Consider the following 21,909-nt stretch of genomic DNA (forward strand, 5'->3'; position numbering starts at 1 on the left):
TAACAAAGACAACTTTCACTGTGGTACTGATGAAGCAGTGCTCACCACTGTGCTACCCCAATCAAATTGGATAGATTTTGACTTTAAATTTACTGGCATTTGTTCATCAGCCCATGTTTACCAAGTACTTCAATTTTGTCACAAATTATTCCACTTGTTTCTGAATACCAGAATTGAATCAGTACTTGTTGAATTCACTTTTCTTTTTTCTGTAGTGAGGGCAAGAATTTCTGTGCTTGCAACTTTTTTGAGCATCCCAGTTTTTCCTATTCCTCTTCCCTTTAGAGCAATGTTAACATTATTCTCTTATGAATGGTACCAACTTGCGAAAATGACGTAGCCATGATCACTGTCTCCATGCAGATATCTTCTTGGGCTTGAGTTCCCAGATTTTCGTTTATTATAGGGCATATGTACAAAATTAAGGGAGGGAATTTTAGGGGAGACATCAGGGGTAAGTTTTTTACACAAAGGGTTGTGAGTGCCAGGAATGACTTGCCAGGGATGGTGGTGGAGGCTAAAACATTAGGGGTATTTAAGAACCTCTTGGACAGGCACATGGATAAAAGAAAAATGGAGGGTTATGGGGTAGTGTGGGTTTAGTACTTTTATTTTAAGGATTATATGGGTTGGCACAACATGGAGGGCTGAAGGGCCTGTACTGTGCTGTAGTGTTCTATATTTTGTAGTTTATATTTTACAAAATGGATTTCTAGTTTCCCTCTTCTGATACCCACTAATTTATATTCATGCTGTCTTGAGACCTAAAAATTTTTTTAGAATTCTTGGGCTTTCCATCTTTATATTACATCAGCTTCCTTTTTCATTTTCACTTTAATCTCCTAATTCTAGTTACCCAGGCAACTTTGGTTGCAGTTAAACTTCCTTTAATGGGAATGTGATCTAGTCAGTACACAAGCTAACCAGTCATACAAGAACAGTTACTGTGGCATCTTGTTGGCAAAGCAAATTGCTTTGCACCGACAAGAAAGTTCTTGTAACATTTGAATAATTTCAATTTATAAGGGCTGTATTTTATTGTACAACATGTTTCTCCAATTTTGAGTTGAAAATCAAGAGGAATGTCTGCTGTTCTTTGCAGTTAAACAGGAGCTGCCAACTTCATTTGGTCCTTCAATACTGGATGGAAGGCAGACATTATAAACTTGCATTGAAAATGTTGAGGTGAAATTTTGGTACGTGAATTCCGTAATTTGAAGATAATTACCTAGGAAACAGAATTTTAAAATTTGTAATTTTTGTTTAAATAAAAATTTACAGGTTTTCACCTAGTTTTGTTTTGACTTTTCTGAGTTAAAGGATGTATATTTCTCACATGTTCTCAATCATTCTGGTTTATATCTTCTCTATTTTGTTACTGTCCCCTAAATGTCAAGGAACAGTTCTATGTCAATGATAACTTATTTCACATCTGTTACTGTTCGCGTGAAGTATCTTGTATCGTGCTCAATGTAGTCTTTAGAAATTTGTGTTTTTTCCCCCAGTATTTCTGCTCAGCAAATTGGTGCAAGATCTTGCTTTTCTAGTTTTTCTGCACCTTGTTCTGATTGTTTTGATGACCTCAGCCCAGATCGCTTTCCTGAATATTCCTTTATAATCCATTTACATTCATACATATTCTTGGCACTTATCTCACTTTCCAAATCAAGAAACAAAATTAGTTATTATATTTGGAAAATGGACCAAATTGACTTCATGAAATTTCAATTGGTGTTCAATTTTGTACTATTAATATCAATATGTTGTTGCTGCCTGCTAAGTCATTTCAAAATTAGTTATTTTAGTAAAATCTCATTTTATTAAAATATGGACTTTTCCCATGAAAACAATATTTTCAAGTGACCTAATTAGGGTTTTTAAGATTAGGAAAGTAATTAATATAGTAGGTTCAGGCAATTTGTTCACATTGATAGTATTTAAACACAAGGGACATAAAATAGAAAATGAATGTTGGAAGTTTCTGTTGAAGTGTAATGGGCGTGAAATAAGTTATGATTGACATAGACCATGTAAAATCACCACGAGACAATTGTGTTAATAAAGTGGGTTCTGAGAAGAACTTTGTTAAATAATACAAGAGATTTTGTTGACCTAATGGAGTCACAAAGTTATACAGCACAGAAATGGACCCTTTGTACCAACCGTTTAGCAGTTAAACTTCAGAAATATTTGTCCACATTGGGTTTGTATCCTTCATTACCATGTCTATTTTAAGTACCTGTCTAAATGTTTCTTAAACCAAATTAAGGTATCTGACATCTCTGGCAGTGAAATCCAGTTAGTGACTACTCTGTGATTTGTGTGAAAGGACTTTTTCCTTAGAGCCCAGTTTTTGCTATTCTTATGATGAGGAAAAGATTATGACTATTTATGCTATCAGTGCCTCTTATAATTTTATATAAATCTGTTGAGTTGATTCACTCCAGGCAAAAAAGACCCAGCTTATCCATTATCACCCCTTAAGTTCTCAGATCTAGGTGACATCCTGGTGAATATCCTCTGCATTCTGCACTTGGAAGGTTGGTTGATCGCTGAGATTGGCAAAATATTTAGACCATAAGACTATAAACCATAGCAGCAGAATTAGGCCATTCAGCCCATCATGACTGATCCCAGATCCCATTTAACTCCATACACCTGGCCTCTCACTCTACCCCTTGATGCCCCAATCTATCAGGAATCTATCAGCTTCTGCTTTTAATTTACCCATGGACTTGGCCTCCACCATAGTCTGTGGCAGAACATTCCACAGATTCACCACTCTTTGGCTAAAAAAAATTCCTCCTTGCTTTTGTTCTAAAACATTGACCCTCAATTTTGAGGCTGTGCCCTCTCGTTCTAGATACCTCCACCAGAGGAAACATCATCTCCACATCCACCTTATTTAGTCCTTTCAACATTCACTAGGTTTCCTGGACCAGATGGTGTACACCCCAGAGTCCTGAAAGAGGTGGCCGAAGAGATCATGGAGGATTTAATAATGACCTTTCAATGATGAGATTCTAAGTGGTTCCAGATGACTGGACACTTGCAAATGTCACTCCATTCTTCAAGAAGGGAGAGAGGCAGAAAAAAGGAAACTTAAGGCCCGTTATTCTGACCTCAGTGGTTGGGAAGATGTGAGTTGATTCTTAAGGATAAGGTCTCAGGGTACTTGGGGACACATGATAAAATAGGCCTCAATCAACGTGTTTCCTCAAGGAAAAATCTTGCCTGACAAATCTGTTGAAATTCTTTGAAGAAAATAACAAGCAGGAGAGACAAAGGAGAATCGGTTGATACTGTGTACTTGGATTTTCAGAAAGTCTTCGGCAAAGTGCCACACATGAGGCTGCTTAACAAGCTATGAGCCTACATTATTACAGGAAAGATTCTACCATGGGTATAAGCAGTGTCTGATTGGCAGGAGACAAAGAGTGGGAAAGGGACCATTTTCTGGCTTGCTACCTGTGACTAATGGTGTTCCACAGGTGACTGTGTTGTGAACTATACTTTTTTACTTTATATGTCAATGATTTGGATGATGGAATTGAAGGCTTTGTTGCAAAGTTTACAGACAATGTGAAGATAGGTGGAGAGGTAGTTAGTTTTGAGGAAGAAGAGAGGATACATGAGACCATAAGACATACGAGTAGAATTAGACCATTCAGCTCATCGAGTGTGCGCTGCCATTCCATCATGGCTGATTCCGGATCCCACTCAACCCCATACACCTGCCTTCTCTCTATATCCTTTGATGCCCTGACCGATCAGGAAATGATCAACTTCCGCCTTAAATATACCAATCGACTAGGCCTCCACAGCAGTCTGTGACAGAGCATTCCACAGATTCACTGCTCTCTGGCTAAATAAATTCCTTCTTATCTCCATTCTGAAAGGTTGCCCCTCAATTTTGAGGCTGTGCTCTCTAGTTCTGGATAGCCCCACCAGAGGAAACATCCTCTCCACATCCATGCTATCCTTCAAAATTAGCAGGTTTCAGCGAGATTCCTCCCCCCCCCCCGCATTCTTCTAAATTCCAGTGAGTACAGTTCCAAAGCTGCCAAATGTTCCCCGTGTTAACACCTTAATTTCTGAAATCATCCTTGTGAACCTCCTCTGGACTCCCTCCAATGCCAACATATCCTTCTGAGATATGGTGCCAAAATTGTTGACAGTACCCCAAGTGAGACCTAACTAGTATCTTATAAAGACTCAGCATTATCTTCTTGCTTTTATTTTGTTCCCCTTGAAATAAATGTCAACATGGCATTAGCTGCATTTACCACAGACTGGACCTGTAAATTAACCTTCTGGGAGTCTTACACGAGGACCGCTAAGTATCTCTGCACGTCTGATGTTTGATCCTTCTCCCCATGTAGATAATAGTCCACACTATTGTTCCTTTTGCTAAAATGCTTTAATATACGTTTCCGTACACTGTATTCCATTTCCCACTTTTTTGCCCATTCTTCCAATTTGTCTAAGTCCTGCTGAAATCGCGTTGCTTCCTCAGCACTACTTATCCCTCCGTCTATCTTTGTATCATTCGCAAACTTTGCCACAAAGCTATCAATTCCATTATCTAAGTCATTGACAAACAATATGAAAAGCATTAGTCCCAATACTGACCCCTGAGGAACACCACTAGTCACTGGCAGTCAACCAGAAAAGGCCCCTTTATTCCCACTTGCTGCCTCCTGCCTGTCAGCCATTCTGCTATCCATACCTGTATCTTTCCTGTAATGCTATAGGATTTTATCTTGTTAAGTAGCTTCATATGTGGCACTTTATCAAATATCTTCTGAAAATCTAAGTAAATGACATTCACTGCCTACGCTGCTTGCTACTTCCTCGAAGAAATCTTAACAGATTTGTCAGGCAAGTTTTTGCTTTACAGAAACCATGCTGACTTTGACTTATTTTATCATTAGTCTCCTCAAACCCTCTTCTTTAATAATGGACTCCAACACTTTCCAACCACTGAGGTTAGGCTAACTGGCCTATAATTTCTTTTGCCTTCCTCCCTTCTTAAGGAGTGGAGTGACATTTGCAAGTTTCTAGTCCTCCGGAAGCATGCCAGAATCAACTGATTCTTGAAAGATCATAAACAATGTATCTGCTCTCTCTTAGGCAAACTCTTTCAGAACTCTGGAATGCAGTCCATCTGGCCTAGGTGACTTATCCGCCTTAAGAACCTTGAGTTTGCTTTTTCCTTTGTAATAGCAATAGCATTCACCCCTGCTTCCTGACACTCATGGAACTCTGGCACACTGTGAGTGTTTTCCACAGTGAAGACAGTTGCAAAGTACCCATTAAGTTCATCTGCCATTTCTTTATTCTCCCCCTCCCCCCGCATTGCTACCTCACCAGCATAATTTTCCAGTAGTCCAATATCAACTCTCACCTTCCATTTACTCTTTATAAAATCGGAAAAAAAAATTTGGTATCCTGCTTTATATTATTAGCTTGTCTGCCTTCTTATTTCATCTGTCCTAACTTATGCAGAACATATCTATCCTTAGCCTTATGAGCTATTCCCAGAAACTTCAGCCATCTCTGCTCTGATGTCATCCCTGCCCGTATCCTCCTTCAATCCACCTGGGCGAGGTCCTCTCTCAGGCCTCTGTAATTCCCTTTCTGATACTGATACATGTGACTTATGCTTCTCCCCCTCATATTGCGGTGTGAATTCAATCATATTATGATCCCTGCCTCCTAAGGGTTCCTTTATGTTAAGCTCCCTAATATGATCTGGGTTATTACACAACACCCAATCTAAAATAACCTTTCCCCGAGTAGGTTCAACCACATGCTGCTCTAAAAAGCCATCTTGTAGGCATTCAACAAGTTCCCTCTTTTGCAATCTGACACCAACCTGATTTTCCCAATCCCCTTGCATATTGACAGACAGACAGACAGATACTTTACTGATCCCGAGGGGAAATTGAGTTTCGTTACAGTCGCACCAACCAAGAATAGTGTAGAAATATAGCAATATAAAACCATAAATAATTAAATAATAATGAGTAAATTATGCCAAGTGGAAATTAGTCCAGGACCAGCCTATTGGCTCAGGGTGTCTGACACTCCGAGGGAGGAGTTGTAAAGTTTGATGGCCACAGGCAAGAATGACTTCCTATGACACTCAGTGTTGCATCTCAGTGGAATGAGTCTCTGGCTGAATGTACTCCTGTGCCAAACCATTATGGAGTGGTTGGGAGACGTTGTCCAAGATGGTCCCCATTACAATTGTGTCATTACCCTTATTATATTCCTTTTCCAGCTCTCTTGAGAAATTCAACCCAACATCTTGGCTACTATTTGGAAGCCTATATATGACTCCCAGAATGTGTTTTTTTTACCCTTGCAGCTTCTGAACTCCACCCACAAAGATTCAACATTCTCTGACCTCATTCACCTATTTCTAAAGATGTAACTCCATCTCTTACGAACAGAGCCACACCAGCTCCTCTGCCTTTCTGCCCGCCCTTTCGATACAAAGTAATTCTTTGATGTTAAGCTCCCAACTATGGCCTTCTTTCAGCCACGACTCAGTGATGCCCAGTGTCATACCGACCAATCTCTAATTGCGCCTTGAGTTCGTCCACCTTATTCTGAAAGCAATGTGCATTTAAATACAGCACCTTCAGTCCTGCATTCTTCACCCTTTTGAATTTTGCCTCTGTGGTACAATTTATCTCTTTACTCTGTCTGCATTTGTACCCAATCATTGGCTTGTCCTTCCTTATATTCATGTTACATCCATAATCTACTTGTAAACCTTAGGTCTTAGATTAGGAAAATGGGCAAAGAAGTGGCAGATGGAATACAGTGTCGGGAAGTGTACGGTCATGCACTTTAGAAGAAATGAAAGGGTTGACTATTTTCTAAATGGAGAGAGAATACAAAAAACTGAGGTGCAAAGGAACTTGGAATCCTCGTGTAGGATTCCCTAAAGGTTAATTTGAAGGTTGATTCTGTGGTGAGGAAGACAAAAGTAATGTTAGCATTCATTTCAAGAGGACTAGAACATAAAAGCAAGGATGTAATGTTGAGAATTTATAAGCACTGGTGAGGCCTCCCTTGGAGTATTATGAGCAGGGTTTGTGCCCCTTAGAAAGCTTGTGCATAAACTGGAGAGAGTTCAAAGGAGGTTCATGAAAATGATTCCATGATTGAATTCCTTGTCATGTGAAGGGCATTTGATGCTCTGGGCCTGTGTTTGCTGGAATTCAGAAGAATGAGGTGTGTCCTCATTGTAATCTATCGAATGGTGAAAAGCCTTGATAGAGTGGATGTGGAGAGGATGTTTCCTATGGTGGGATAGTCTACGACCAGAGGACACAACCTCAGAATATAGGAGCATTCATTTAGAACAGAGATGATGTGGAATTTCATTAACCAGAGAGTGGTGAATCTGTGGAATTCTTTGCCACAGGCAACTGTGGAGGCCAAACTTTTGTGTTCATTTAAGGCAGAGATAGATTCTTGATCGGTCGGGGCATGAGGGAATACAGGGAGAAGACAGGATATTGGGGCTAAGAGGAAAATTGGATTAGCCATGATGAAATGGTGGAGCAGACTCAGTGGGCTAAATGGCCTAATTCTGCTCCTATCTTCACACCCAAGTAGTTAAAGTTTATCAAAAACAGCAAGGGCCCCCAGCATCATTCCAATCACAAAAGCATCCTCCCATTGCTGCCCTCTGCCTGTTATTACTAAACCAATTTTGGATCCAATTAGGCAGCTTACCTTGAATCCCATGTACCTTGTTAAATGCTTTGCTGAAGTCCGTATAGACAGCATCTGCTGCTCTGTCATCATCAGTTTTCTCAATTGCCTCCTCAGAAAAGCAATCAGGATTTCAGACAGTTCTGATCCGACTTCAGCTCCGAATGAATAAATAAATGAATGAATAAATAAATAAATAAATAAATAAATAAATAAAATATATTTAAAAATCAGCATAGATTTTGTGACATGGACCTGCTGTTTTCAACTTCTGCTCTTCTGAATAATACAAAAATCTAGGGGTGAAGCGTCCAGAGTCTGGCATTGTGGTACAAAATACAAGGAAACAGTGTCTCAATTGATGCAATACTAGATATAACAAGTGCCAGAACTGAAAACCTTTTTTTCCCCAGCAGAAGTATTGGTGGAATTTAGGCAATCCCAGCTGTGCTGCTGGACTTCATGAGACTCATAGCAAAATACTTTATATTGAAAGACATGTTACTTAATTGTCAGTGAGTAATTTTGGACTCTGCATGAGAGACTGGCATTGGATGGGTAAATACCGGAGATTCCACTTAAAACTGCATGCATTTATCAGCGAATTGCAGGCTATTCTCTTAAATTTCTGATGCCAATGGAGTTCCAATGCATATCCAGACTTTTTGTTTTTCTTAGGATACAGAAAGGATTCACTTTGACCTTAGCACTCATAACTGCCTGGCTAGATTCTGCTCTTAATTCCATCTTCAAGTTTGTATATGATACCATGGTAATGGGTCATGTCACAAATAAACATGAGTCTGAGTACAGCAAGAAGATCGAGAGCTTAGTAACATGATGTCTTGACAAAAAACTTTCCCTCATTGACTTCAGGAAAGGGGTAATGTCAACATCAGCTGTATTGAGCTTGAGAGCTTCAGGTTCCTAAGTGGGAACATCACCAACAGTCCTGGTCTAACCATTTAGATGCCATGGCAAAGAAAGCTGATCAGCAATTCTACTTCCTTAGGAGGCTAAAAAAATTTGGCATGTCTTTTCTATTATCATTTTTTATCGATTCAATTTTTAATGAAAACATCCTGTGTGGATACATAATGGTTTGGTATGGAACCTGTTCTGCACTTGACCGTTAGAAACTGCAAGAGAGCTGTAGACACAGCACGGAAGTTATATATCCGGATAGGATGCTTTCTATGGTTGTTTTATGGTTCTGTCCCCCAGCCTTGTGTTGTTCCTTTCAACTCTGACTGGCCTAAGCCAGTTAAATGAGGCAACCCAGACACTGAGTCTAATGAGATTACAGCTTTTTCTTTGGTGGTGGCTCTTTACGTAATAAATAGCTACTCGTCTGAGAATGATCCTCAGGTTTAGCAGGTCATTACCTGAAGCTCCTTGTGTCGACATTTAATTGCTCTAATTCAATTATCACAAAGCAAGAATCTGTTCAGAGTTCACAAAATGGGAGTGAACAAAGACAATTGGTTTGTCTGCTTCTCCTGTCCTTGATTCATCGGAATCCACTAATTTGTAGAGTATAGTTCTTTTTGTGGTCTTCCGCTGTCTTTGATTTATTCAAATCCACTCACTTGTAGACTGTAGGTCCTTCTGACCAACAAAGGTAAGAGGAAAGCCTCCAATCTGACGACATGAACTTAGAAACATAGAAAACCTACAGCATAATACAGGCCTTTCGGCCCACGAAGTTGTGCTGATCATGTCCCTACCTTAGAAATTACTAGGGTTACCCATGGTCCTCTATTTTTCTAAGCCTCATGTACCTATCCAAAAGTCTCTTAAAAGACCCTATCGTTTCTGCCTCCACACACAGCCCATTGCACACACTCACCACTCTCTGCGTAAAAAAAAAACTTACCCCTGACATCTCCTCTATACCTACTCCAAGCACTTTAAACCTGTGCCCTCCTGTGGCAGCCATTTCAGTCCTGGGAAAAAGCCCCTGACTATCCACGCGACCAATGCCTTTCATCATCTTATACACCTCTATCAGGTCACCTCTCATCCTCCGTTGCTCCAAGGAGAAAAGGCCAAGTTCTTTCAACCTGTTTTCAAAAGGAATGCTCCCCAATCCAGGCAACATCTTTGTAAATCTCCTCTGCACCCTTTCTATGGCTTCCACATCCTTCCTGTAGTGAGGCGACCAGAATTAAGCACAGTACTCCAAGTGGGGTCTGATCAGGGTCCTGTATAGCTGCAACTTTTAAGCACGCTCATCAAAACTATCATTAAAATCTAGAACCTCGATTTCTCCAACTTATGGTAATTACTTTCTCATCCCCTTCTCCTTTTCCATTTCCTATTCTGGCTCCACTCTTACCTCTTCTCTTCTCTCTCCTCACCTGTTCATCACCTCTATCTGGTGCCTATTCTCTCCCCCCCCCCCCCCCCCCCGCTCTTCCATGGTCTACTCTTCTCTCCAATCAGATTCCTCCTTTTTTAGCCCTTTAGCATTTCCACCCATCACTTCCCAACTTCTCACTTCATCCCCTCCTCCCCCACCTACCTACCTTCGCCCTCAACTGGTTTCACTATCACCGTCCAGCTTTGTACTTTCTCCCCTCCTCCCACTTATTATTCTGGGTCTTCCCCCTTCCTTTCCTGTCCTGATGAAGTGCTCGGTCTGAATCATTGACTGTTTAATCCCCTCCAAGGGTACTGCATCACCTCCAGTATTTTGTGGCTGCTACTCTTTATTTCACATAGTTTGTGGTTGCTAGGGTGGTGACTAAGTGTGCTTCTTCTCTCTTTATAACTGAAGATAGGACACTTGGTTGTGCTCACAGAAGAGCTCACCAACTGGGAAACTTTTAAATAGCTTTTTGAACATACAGGCATGATAGATGTTGATACATTTTAGATAATAGGATAATTTGTAAATAAATTTTATATAAGGAGCTGAGGGATTAATGAATTTGGAAAGTATGTTAATGAGCTGTTCAAATTTTTCACGTGTCATTCTTCATGCACTAAAGAATACAGATGTCACTATGGAAGGCAGGAAAGAGAAAATATTAGGAATTTTAATTTCAACCTGGAGGTTGAACTAACTCATTTTTCTGTCATGAGTTATTATTTAATTTTCTTTTTGATGCCTAAATTGAAACTCACTGGCATTTTCCCTAATTTAATTTTATGGCATAGTGGCTAGAATTGTTTGGTATACTCTGCCCCCCTGTGGTGTTTTTTGTTAGGAGGCGGTTTGAGTTGTGCTTTTGAAGGGAAACTAATTTCAGTAATTTATCTTTGGGTAAGATCTCCATGAAATTACTGATTGAGAAGAAATAGGTCAAGTAAGTCATTCCAAATGGCATAAGGGGTTTTTGCATTGGTTAGATATGAGAGCTCTATTACAAGGAAGTTGTGTGTGCAAGAAAAGCAAAATAAGGCTCTTCTTGTCATGTGAAAATACGTAGGTAATTGTATATTTTTTCCATTCAATTGCACATTTACTTCTGTTTAGAGATCCTTATAGTTTATCTTTAGAGTTTTCCCCTCACATTTGTCAAAAGCAAGGCTCCCCCTCCATGCAGTGAAGCCAAAGTATTTTGCACTCAAGTTTCAAAAGCAAAGTTACATCATTGTTTTGTGAGCACAATGCTTGCTGAAAATTGTAAGATAAAACCACAAAACAAGAAGAGTACTTTTGCAATACAGTCAAACTTCCAAACGATCTCAATGTCCTTTTGCAATCTCCACTGCAGCCTACCTTTTCTGTCCTGCTTGTCACCAATAAATTCCAAGCTGTTAATGCATTTGTTGTCCATTTTTATTTTAAGTGGGAAGAAATACATTTGAATACCTGGTTTATGACATACAGATAAAATGGAGGTCACTTTCTTGAAGAATAATGGAGAGTAGATTTTAATTTTTTTTAAAAGGTCCTAGAAAAATAATTAAATGTATACAGAGAAACAAGAGACTGCAGTTTCTAGAAAACTGCAGCAAGACACAAACATCTGTAGCAACTCCGCAGGCCAGGTAACATCTACAGGTGAAATGGATAGTCGACGTTTCGGATAGGGACTGGAAAGAATGGATCCCTGTCTGTCCTCTTTCTTTAGTCATGAGAAGGGTCTCGACCCAACCTGTTATCAGTCCAATTCCTTTCATAGATGCTGTCTGACCTACTGAGTTCCTTGAACTTTTAGTGTGTTGTTCTAAAATATACAGAACTTGATTTAATGTGTAATGCTGGTTCAAAGTTTAAAGTTCAAAGTAAAATTTATTATCAAAGTACATATATGTCACCACATACAACCTTGAAAATCTTTTTCCTGTGAGCATACTTAGCAGATCTATAGAACAGTAACTGTAAACAGGATCAATGGGAGAGCAAGAGCATAGAAGACAACGATCTGTACAAACGCAGATATAAATAAATAGCAATAAGTAATGAGAGCATGAAATAACTAGATAAGGTGTACTTAAAGTGACTCCATTGGTTGTGGGAATATCTCAGTAGATGAGTGTAGTTATTCTCTTTTGTTCAGGAGTCTGATGGTTGATGAGTAGTAGCTGTTCTTGAACCTGGTGGTGCAAGTCCTGAGGCACTTGTACCTACTACTTGATGGCAGTAGCGAGAAAAGAGCATGGCCTGGGTGGTGAGAATCTTTGATGATGGATGCTGCTTTCCTAAGGCAATGTTTCATGTAGATGTGCTCAATGGTTGGGAGGGTTAGCCTTGATCTTGATGCTGTATCAGTTTGTGAGAAGATCCAGAGTAAATAAATGAAACAATTTTCTAGTATATGAATAGCTGTCCTGTGTTGTAATTTTTGTCACTTTCCATAGTTGCATTTAATTAGTTAACACACAAAACTGGTGGTCTATGAATATTCTGTTCCCCATCCTGGCCCCTTCCTTCTTCACACCTGCCTTTCATCTCCCGCTGTGTCCCCTTCTCCTTCTCTTTCTCCTGTGGTCCACTCTTCTCTCCTATCAGATTCCTTTCTCTCTAGCCCATTACCTTTCCCACCCACCAGGCTTCATCTATCACCTTCTAGCTATCCTCCTTCCACTCCCTCCACCTTTTTATTCTGGCACCTTCCTCCTTCCGTTCCAGTCATGATGAAGGGTCTCAGCCAAAAATGTTGACTCTTCATTCATTTCCATAGATGCTCTTGCTAAGTTCCTCCAGCATTTTGTATGTGTTGCTTTAGATTTCTAGCATCTGCAGATTTTTTATGTCTGTCCATGTCTGACCTTTTGATAAGTCAGATATTTATTGATTGATTCATTCTGATCTCATTGCTACAGTTTAATTAAATGTTTTCTGCACTAGGTATCCTTTGGGCCAAGTTACCAGTGCTATGTAAGAGGACAGTAGATGCATGTTTCTTTTCTCCTTGGACTCCTCTTGGTGAAGACCAACTTGGGTTTGGTGTGTGGCTATTTACCGGTGTGAACTTACATATTGTACTTCAGTGCTGACATTCATGGGTATGCAATTTTTAAGAATATTTTAATAAACCTACATTCCAAGATAGCATGTAATTAAAATCCCAAGATATGGTGATTTCCTCTAATAATAACATTCATTCCTGGGGTTTTTGCTCAGTCAGTATTATGAATTATTAATGAAGGGTGATAGCAATGGGGTGTTCAGTTTATTTCATTTGCTAGATTTAAATGTTGCTTATTTACCAAAAAGTGTGATCTCAATCACAGTTAATATAAAGCTCATAATATTGTATGAAATTGAACTGTATTAAAATCATGTCAGAGAAATTAAAAATAATTTTATATAGAATTATTGTTATTATTTTTCTCACCCCAGTCCTCCATTTGATATCATTTTTAAAATAATGCCATTAACATTTCTCTTGCATTTCTTGTTTATAACTATTTGATTGCTTTTCAGAAAGTACAAGAGAAATGACCATCTCTTTGTCAATAGTACCTTTATTTTTATTTTTCATTTTTAACAACTTTCTCCTCCCTTCTTTCCCACCCACCCATTGGTCTTATTTACGGCCAGAAGGCAGGAGAATGGGGTTGAGAGGGATAATAAATCGGCTGCGATGGAATGGTGAAGCAGATTAAATGGGCAGAATGGCCTAAATCTGCTCCTACGCTTATGGTCTTTTTACCACTCTTAGGGAAAAGAAATGAAACTTCAGCTGCTTCTCACTGATCATGTCAGAAAATGTTGTTAACCCCTCTTCCTCAGTCCAAAACAAAAAAAAAATACCCTTGGATGAAACCATAATGCAAACCAGAATTGCGGCTGAGATTCTGTTCTGGAATGAGGTTCATACAACCTCAGTTTTATGGCTATTGACCCGATTGAGTAATTCTTTCTAACATGTAAGACCCTAATGTGGATAGTTGCCTCCAACATTGTTATAACAAATCCTCTACCTGTTGGATTTTAGTACGATATTAAGTCATAAACTGGAAATATTTCTATAGACAGCAGAGTTGGTAACTGGAGGACAGAGATTTAAAATAATTGTAGAATGAACTGGAAGAAATCTTATACAAGCAGAGCAATCTGTATTAGGCAAGTTAGTAAAATCACTTCTATATCTGAAAAGAAAAAATGTGCAGAGCTATGGGAAAAGAATAAAGGTACAAGGTTAATTGGATAGTTCTTTCAAATAATCATTTGATGAGCTGAAACATTTAATGCACTATCTGGTTTGTAACTCCAAATCAGAACACACAAATTGATTCTGTGTTGCAGATTTGAAAATGCAAGGTAGTTTTACTTTAAGGTAATGTGCTACTGCTGTTAGAATTTCCAAAATAATGGTTGTCATCTCCTGAGACCTCTCAATCCTGGTGGTCCACTTTGTCATGGACTTTAAAAGCTGCTTGCTGGAGTGTCTGGAGTTTTTTCATTAAGTCAATATGCTATCTATGATGAAAATGACTATTTCCTGGAGAATAATTTGCGAAGATATTCTTACTGACATTCTTCAGAGACCAGATACCAAAGGAGCCATACAGTAAAGGAAAGTAGTTATCACACTGCTTGTCTGGTTATGATTGAAAATTCTAAACCTTTAAATGTTCTTTGTTGTTCATTAGGAACCTGTGACTTGAGCTTTGGAAGAAATTAGAAGACTAGTAGAAGGAAAGAAAGATAATACTCATGAAAAAATGTCAACAAATGAGCAAAGTCCTCGGCACAATAAGGCCAGGACCATGCAACGAGCTTCAACGTTTGATCTGTCTTCAGATATGTTAAGTTTATCATTGGCAGGTAAGTTTTCCATAGTGTAAATATGCAACTTATTGGCTTGAGCTCTCTTTAAATTACAGATTCGTCCACAGCCAGAACACATGCTTGCAAAGGCTTCTCAGAATCTTTCATATTTCAGTCAAGTTTTTCCTCATTTTTAAAAATTCCAGCAACCAGAAACTTGGCTGTCCGACCTTTCCACATAAAATCAGCTATTCATTCCAATTATTAGTCCAATGAACCTTATCCAAATTGTTTCTAACACATTAACCTCCTTTCTTAAATAAGAAGACCGAACAACAGTACTCCTGGATCGGAAAAAGCTGCAGACAGTCCTAAACTCAGTCAGTTCCATCATCAGCTTCCCCAGCATCCAGCACACCTTTAAAAGGCAATGCTTCAAAAAAGTGACATCAGTTATTAAGGACCCCATCACCCAGAAAATGCCCTCTTCTTATTACTTTCATCACGAAGGAGGTGCAGGAGTCTGAAGACACATACTCACCATTTCAGGAACAGCTTCTTCCCCTCTGCTGTCAGATTTCTGAATGGGCAATTAACCCATGAATGCTATCTCACAATTCTTTTCCCTTTGTTTTTGCACTACTTATTTAATTTATTTTTATGTATATACTTATTGCAATTTATAGCTTTTTATTATTATGTATTACAATGTACTGCTGCTGAGAAACAACAAATTTAATGACATACAGTATGCCAGTGATATCAACCTGATTCTGATTCTGGACTCACCAATGCTTGGCATGAAGATCTACTTTTGTTTTCAGTTCCCCCTGAAAACAAACAACATTGTGTTAACTTTCCAGATTGTTAGCTGTACCTACTTACTTGCAAATCATTCACCAGATCTCCTCTACACAGCACTGCAAACCCCGAACAATTAGATAACGTGTCCTTTTATTTGTCCTGCCAAAATGGGCATATTCCTACAATACGCTCAATTTCCCACTTGTATGTACTACCTCCTTATGTCGTCTTTGTAACTAACTTTTCTACCTATCTTTGTGTTATCAGCAATTTTGACAATAATGTCTTTCATCTCTTTATATAAATTATGTACAGTTGAAGCTAAGTGAATGTTCCTGTAAGAACAAGAAAATTACTATTTTCACAATCACTACCTTTTCAGTTAACTTGCTTTTTACTTCTCCATTTATAACATTTAGTTTGCAGCCTGTTTGACCTTTGATCTGCTTCATAAAGTTTTAATTAGTTCACTTCATTTTCTCCTCAAAATAGATAGCCTACCTGCCAAAGTACCCTTATTTTCTGTCTTTATTTTGCATTTTTCAGCAAGGAAGTGAAACAATGAGGTAACTCTGCTGTTCAGACTGAGATTTATTAACAAGAACCCAGAATCAAGCATGAATGGTTGAGCAAACACGAGGAAGTCTGCAGATGCTGGAAATTCAAACATCAACACACACAAAATGCTGGTAGAACACAGCAGGCCAGGCAGCATCGATAGGGAGAAGCTTATCCCTATCGATGATGCCTGGCCTGCTGTGTTCTACTAGCATGAATGGTTGAGATTTGTTTGTCCCAGTACATAAAACTCATTACTGCTTAGTGCAATGCCAATTCTTTGACAGTTTTAATTTGGTTAGAGTATGACAAAGTAATAATAAGAATAATATGACAATGCTGATTTGTTCTTTTTTTTTAAATTTTAGTTCACTATGATTATGCTCTTTCCTGTGTAAGCTTCAGTAATACGCCTGGATGCTCTAATGAACAAACAAGTCTGGTCAGTGCTTTGTAATTGCACACCAGAGGAAAGTATAAACTTATTAAAGGTGTAATTCCAGAATTACCTTAAAGTCGATTTCCTCCAATTTAAGTCCAGTACATCATCATAATTATAAATTGTATTCCTGATTCAATTTAAGATTCAGTAACCCTTGGTAGTATATGATACTTATAAACTTGGTTTTATGATTGTTTTGAATTTGAAGGATCTGGATATTTAACCTGATAATTTGCTATATTCGCTAGCATTCTGAAGATCTAACCTACTGATAAAACTGTTTTCCAGCTAATAGCCAGGATCCAGATGAGCCTATTTTGGAATTTAGTTTAGGTGAGTATTAGACAATTGTTTCATTACTTGTTTGCGAATGCTTCAAACAATTACATTTGTACTTTTCTCCTCTCAATTTCTTTTGTTGTTCAGTTCTTGTTAGACATACATCTTCTATATAGAAAAGAATGGTTGGCTGTACACAATTGTTATTCAGTGACTTTAACATTGATTCATATTTGTTAGACAAAGGTTTTGATGAGATGTGCAAGCAGCTAACTGGAGTTTGGGTGCAAACTGGCTGTATTTTGATTTATAGAAGACTTCTAGACAATATATAGAAATTTATAGAAGACAACCTGACCACATCTGCACCAGGTGCATCAAGCTGCAGCTCCTTAGGGACCGCATTAGAACTGGAGATACAACTCGATGACCTTCGTCTGGTCAGGGAGAGTGAGGAGGTAGATAGAGAGGAGCTATAGGCAGGTAGTATGGGGCCTGGGGAGACAGTTAAGTGGGTAACAGTCAGGAGAGGGAAGGGCAAGAAGCAGATGCTAGAGAGTATCCCAGGGGCTGTCCCCCTTATCAGTAACTATTCCTGTTAGAGTATTGTTGGGGGAGCCAGCCTACCTGGGGGGAGCAACAGTGGTCGCGCCTCTGGCACAGAGTCTGGCCCTGTGGCTCAGAAGGGTAGGGAAAGGAAGAGGATGGCAGCAGTGATAGAGGACTCTATAGTTAGGGGGTCAGACAGGCGATTCTGTGGATGCAGGAAAGAAATGTGGATGGTAATTTGATTCCCAGGTGCCAGGGTCTGGGATGTTTCTGATCACATCCACGATATCTTGAAGTGGGAAGGAGGACAGCCAGAGGTCATGGTGCATATTAATACCAGCGAAATAGGTAGGAAAAGGGAGGAGGTCCTGAAAACAGACTACAGGGAATTAGGAGGGAAGTTGAGAAGCAGGATGTCAAAGATAGTAATCTCGGGTTTACTACCTGTGCCACATGACAGTGAGTATGGGAATAGATTGAGGTGGAGGGATGAGGGATTGGAGCAGGGGGCAAGGATTCAGATTGCTGGATCATTAGGACCTCTTCTGGAGCATGCGTGACCTGTATAAAAAGGACAGGTTGCACTTGAATCTGAGGGGAACCAATATCCTGGCAGGGAGGTTTGCAAAGGCTATTGGGGACAATTTAAACTAGAATTGCTGGGGGATGGAAACCGAACTGAAGTGATGGAGGGAAGAGAGGTTGGCTCACAAATAGAGAAAGCGTGGAGACAGTGCGAAAGGGAGGATAGGCAGGTGATAGGGAAGGGACATGCTCAGACCGATGGTTTGAGATGGATCTATTTTAAAGCGAGGAGTATTATGAATAAAGTGGATGAGCTTAGAGTGTGGATCAGTACTTGGAGCTATGATGTTGTGGCCACTACAGAGACTTGGATGGTGCAGGAGCAGGAATGGCTACTTCAAGTGCCAGGCTTTAGATGTTTCAGAAAGGACAGGGAGGGAGGCAAAAGAGGTGGGGGCGTGGCACTGTTGATCAGAGATAGTGTCACAGCTGCAGAAAAGGTGGACGCCATGGAAGGATTGTCTACGGAGTCTTTGTGGGTGGAGGTTAGGAACAGGAAGGGGTCAATAACTTTACTGGGTGTTTTTTATAGGCTGCCTAATAGTAACAGGGTTATCGAGGAGCAGATAGGGAAACAGATCCTGGAAAGTTGTAATAATAACAGAGTTGTCATGATGGGAGATTTTAATTTTCCAAATAACAATTGGCATCAGAGTGAGAGGTTTAGATGGGGTGAAGTTTGTTAGGTGTGTTCAGAAAGGTTTCTTGACACAATATGTAGATAAACCTACAAGAGGAAAGGCTGTACTTGATCTGGTACTGGGAAATGAATCTGGTCAGGTGTCAGGTCTCTCAGTGGGAGAGCATTTTGGAGATAGAATTGTGGTCACTATTTCCTTTACCATAGCATTGGAGAGGGAGAGAGATAGGAACAGACAAGTTAGGAAATCGTTTAATTGGAGTAAGCGGAAATATGATGCTATCAGGCAGGAACTTGGAAGCATACATTGGAAACGGATGTTCTTAGGGAAACGTAGAAGAAATATGGTAAATATTCAAGGGATATTTGCATGGGGTTCTGCGTAGATACGTTCTAATGAGACGGAAAGGATGGTAGGGTACAGGAACTGTGGTGTACAAAGACTGTTGTAACTCTAGTCAAGAAGAAAAGAAGAGCTTACAAAAGGTTCAAAAAACTAGGTAATGATAGAAGATTATAAGTCTAGCAGGAAGGAGCTTAAGAAGGAAATTCGGACAGCCAGAGGGGCCATGAGAAGGCCTTGATGGGCAGGATTAAGGAAAACCCACAAGGCATTTTACAAGTACGTGAAGAGCAAGAGGATAAGACGAGAGAGAATAGGTCCAATCAAGTGTGACAGTGGAAAAGTGGGTATGGAACCGGAGGAAATGGCAGAGGTACTTAATGAATACTTTGCTTCAGTATTCACTATGGAAAAGGATCTTGGCGATTGTAGGGATGACTTGCAGCGGACTGAAAAGCTTGAGCATGTAGATATTAAGAAAGAGGATGTGCTGGAGCTTTTGGTAAGCATCAAGTTGGATAAGTCACTGGGACCAGATGGGATGTACCCCGGCTACTGTGGGAGGCGAGAGAAGAGAATGCTGAGCCTCTGACAATGATCTTTAGATCATCAATGAGGACGGGAGAGGTTCTGGAGGATTGGAGGGCTGTGGATGTTGTTCCCTTATTCAAGAAAGGGAGTAGAGATAGCCCTTGAAATTATAGACCAGTGTGTCTTATTTCAGTTGTTGGTAAGTTGATGGAAAAGATCCTGAGAGGCAGGATTTATGAACATTTATGATTTATGGATTTTAGCAAGGCATTTGATAAGGTACCCCATGCAAGGCTTATTGAGAAAGTAAGGAAGCATGGGATCCAAGGGGACATTGCTTTGTGAATCAAGAAATGGCTTGCCCACAGAAGGCAAAGAGTGGTTGTAGACAGGTCTTATTCTGCATGGAGGCTGGTGACCAGTGGTGTGCCTCAGGGATCTGTTCTGGGACCCCTACTCTTCGTGATTTTTACAAATGACCTAGATGAAGAAGTGGAGGGATAGGTTAGTAAATTTGTTGATGACACAAAGGTTGGGGGTGTTGTGGATAGTGTGGAGAGCTGTCAGAAGTTACAGTGGGACATTGATAGGATGCAAAATTGGGCTGAGAAGTGGCGGATGGAGTTCAACCCAGGTAAGTGTTAGGTGGTTCATTTTGGTAGGTCAAATATGATGGCAGAATATAGTATTAATGTTAAGACTCTTGGCAGTGTGGAGGATCAGGGGAATCTTGGGCTCCGAGTCCATAGGACACTCAAAGCTGCTATGCAGGTTGACTCTATGGTTAAGAAGCCATACGGTGCATTGGCCTTCATCAACCGTGAGATTGAGTTTAAGAGCCAAGAGGTAATGTTACAGCTATATAGGACCCTGGTGGTCAGACCCCACTTGGAGTACTGTGCTCAGTTCTGGTTGCCTCACTACAGGAAGGACGTGGAAATCATAGAAGAGGTGCAGAGGAGATTTACAAGGATGTTGCCTGGATTGGGGAGCATGCCTTAGGAAGAATAGGTTGAGTGAACTCGGCCTTTTCACCTTGGAGCGACGAAGGGTGAGAGGGGACCTTACAGAGGTGTACAAGATAATGAGAGGCATTGATTGTGTGGATAGTCAGAGGGTTTTTCCCAGGGCTGAAATGGCTAGCATGAGAGGGCATAGTTTTAAGGTGCTTGGAAGTAGGTACAGAGGAGATGTCAGGGGTAAGTTTTTTACGCAGAGAGTGGTGAGTGCGTGGAATGGGCTGCCGGTGGCAGTGGTGGAGGTGGAAATAATAGGGTCTTTTCAGAGACGCTTGAATAGATACTTGAGCTTAGAAAAATAGAGGACTATGAGTAAGCCTAGGTAATTCTAAGGTAAGGACATATTCGACACAGCTGTGTGGCAGAAGGGCCTGTATTGTGCTGTAGGTTTTCTATGTTTTCTTTGTTTCTAGTATCTACTATGAAATATACATTACATATTTGGAACATGCCAATTTAAAAATGTTTAGCAAATAATTGTTCTGCTGTATTTTCAAATGGATGTTTGGCTATCGTTTCACTAGTATGGTAAGCATGTAAATCTTTTAACAAATTCACTGCTGCTTGAATAGTAATTAAATAGTTTCTGCTTGTTTGCATTCAAATAGCATGCAGTGAGTTGATCACTCCCTCCTTGGACCGGAAGCCAAATAGTTTTGTAGCAGTAAGCGTGACAACCCCTCCGCAAGCTTTCTGGACAAAGCATGTACAAACTGAGATAATAGAGGTAAGTTTCCCCCAATAAATCGTGGAAGGCAAAGTCACTAAGCTTCGATTGGTACCATACAATTCACTGATTCCCCATGTAAACCAAGGCAAAATTTGTCTGTGGCTTCTGTTCTGTTCCTGAACTTAAACGTCTCCCTTGATCCTCATGTTTGCTGATATTTTGAACTGTACTGTGGACATTCATCCCAAAATACAGCTGCCTGTAACAACTTTCTGACTGTTAAATTGCCTCTGATCATCAGAGATATTTAAAAGCTATTGAGATAGATTAAGTAAGACAACAAAGAATTACTCAAAAATATTGTTAATTAAATAGGCAATAAAACATGATTCAGCAATTAAGTATAAAATAAGCAAATAATTGATTTGGGGTTGGCATTCTTATGATAAAATGCTGATGGACTCTGAGCCTAGCAATGGTATGGACAGTTGAATATACTGCATTAGACCTTCAGGACATCTTGGACCTCTGTTTAGCTACACATACAAGAGAATTCAAGAGTTTTTGAAGAGCAAGTGGTTGTT

General features: G+C 39.8%; 1 protein-coding gene across 9 annotated transcripts in view; it reads left to right on the top strand.

Annotated features, from left to right (window-relative positions):
* Positions 1–21,909, top strand: part of LOC140726984 (inositol polyphosphate-4-phosphatase type I A) — a 228,939-nt gene that overhangs the window by 119,775 nt on the left and 87,255 nt on the right. For 8 of the 9 annotated variants that reach the window (XM_073044076.1, XM_073044079.1, XM_073044070.1 and 5 more), the window contains 4 exons: positions 13,037–13,194; positions 14,788–14,962; positions 16,998–17,042; positions 21,264–21,382. In XM_073044076.1, the coding sequence (XP_072900177.1) occupies positions 14,860–14,962; positions 16,998–17,042; positions 21,264–21,382 (267 nt within the window). In that variant the 5' untranslated portion in view covers positions 13,037–13,194; positions 14,788–14,859. Of the gene's footprint in view, positions 1–1,102; positions 1,197–13,036; positions 13,195–14,787; positions 14,963–16,997; positions 17,043–21,263; positions 21,383–21,909 lie in introns of all 9 variants that reach the window. The other variant, XM_073044071.1, reaches the window with a different exon arrangement.

The sequence above is a fragment of the Hemitrygon akajei genome, chromosome 4 (assembly GCF_048418815.1).
Source record: "Hemitrygon akajei chromosome 4, sHemAka1.3, whole genome shotgun sequence".
Taxonomy (NCBI): Eukaryota; Metazoa; Chordata; class Chondrichthyes; order Myliobatiformes; family Dasyatidae; genus Hemitrygon; species Hemitrygon akajei.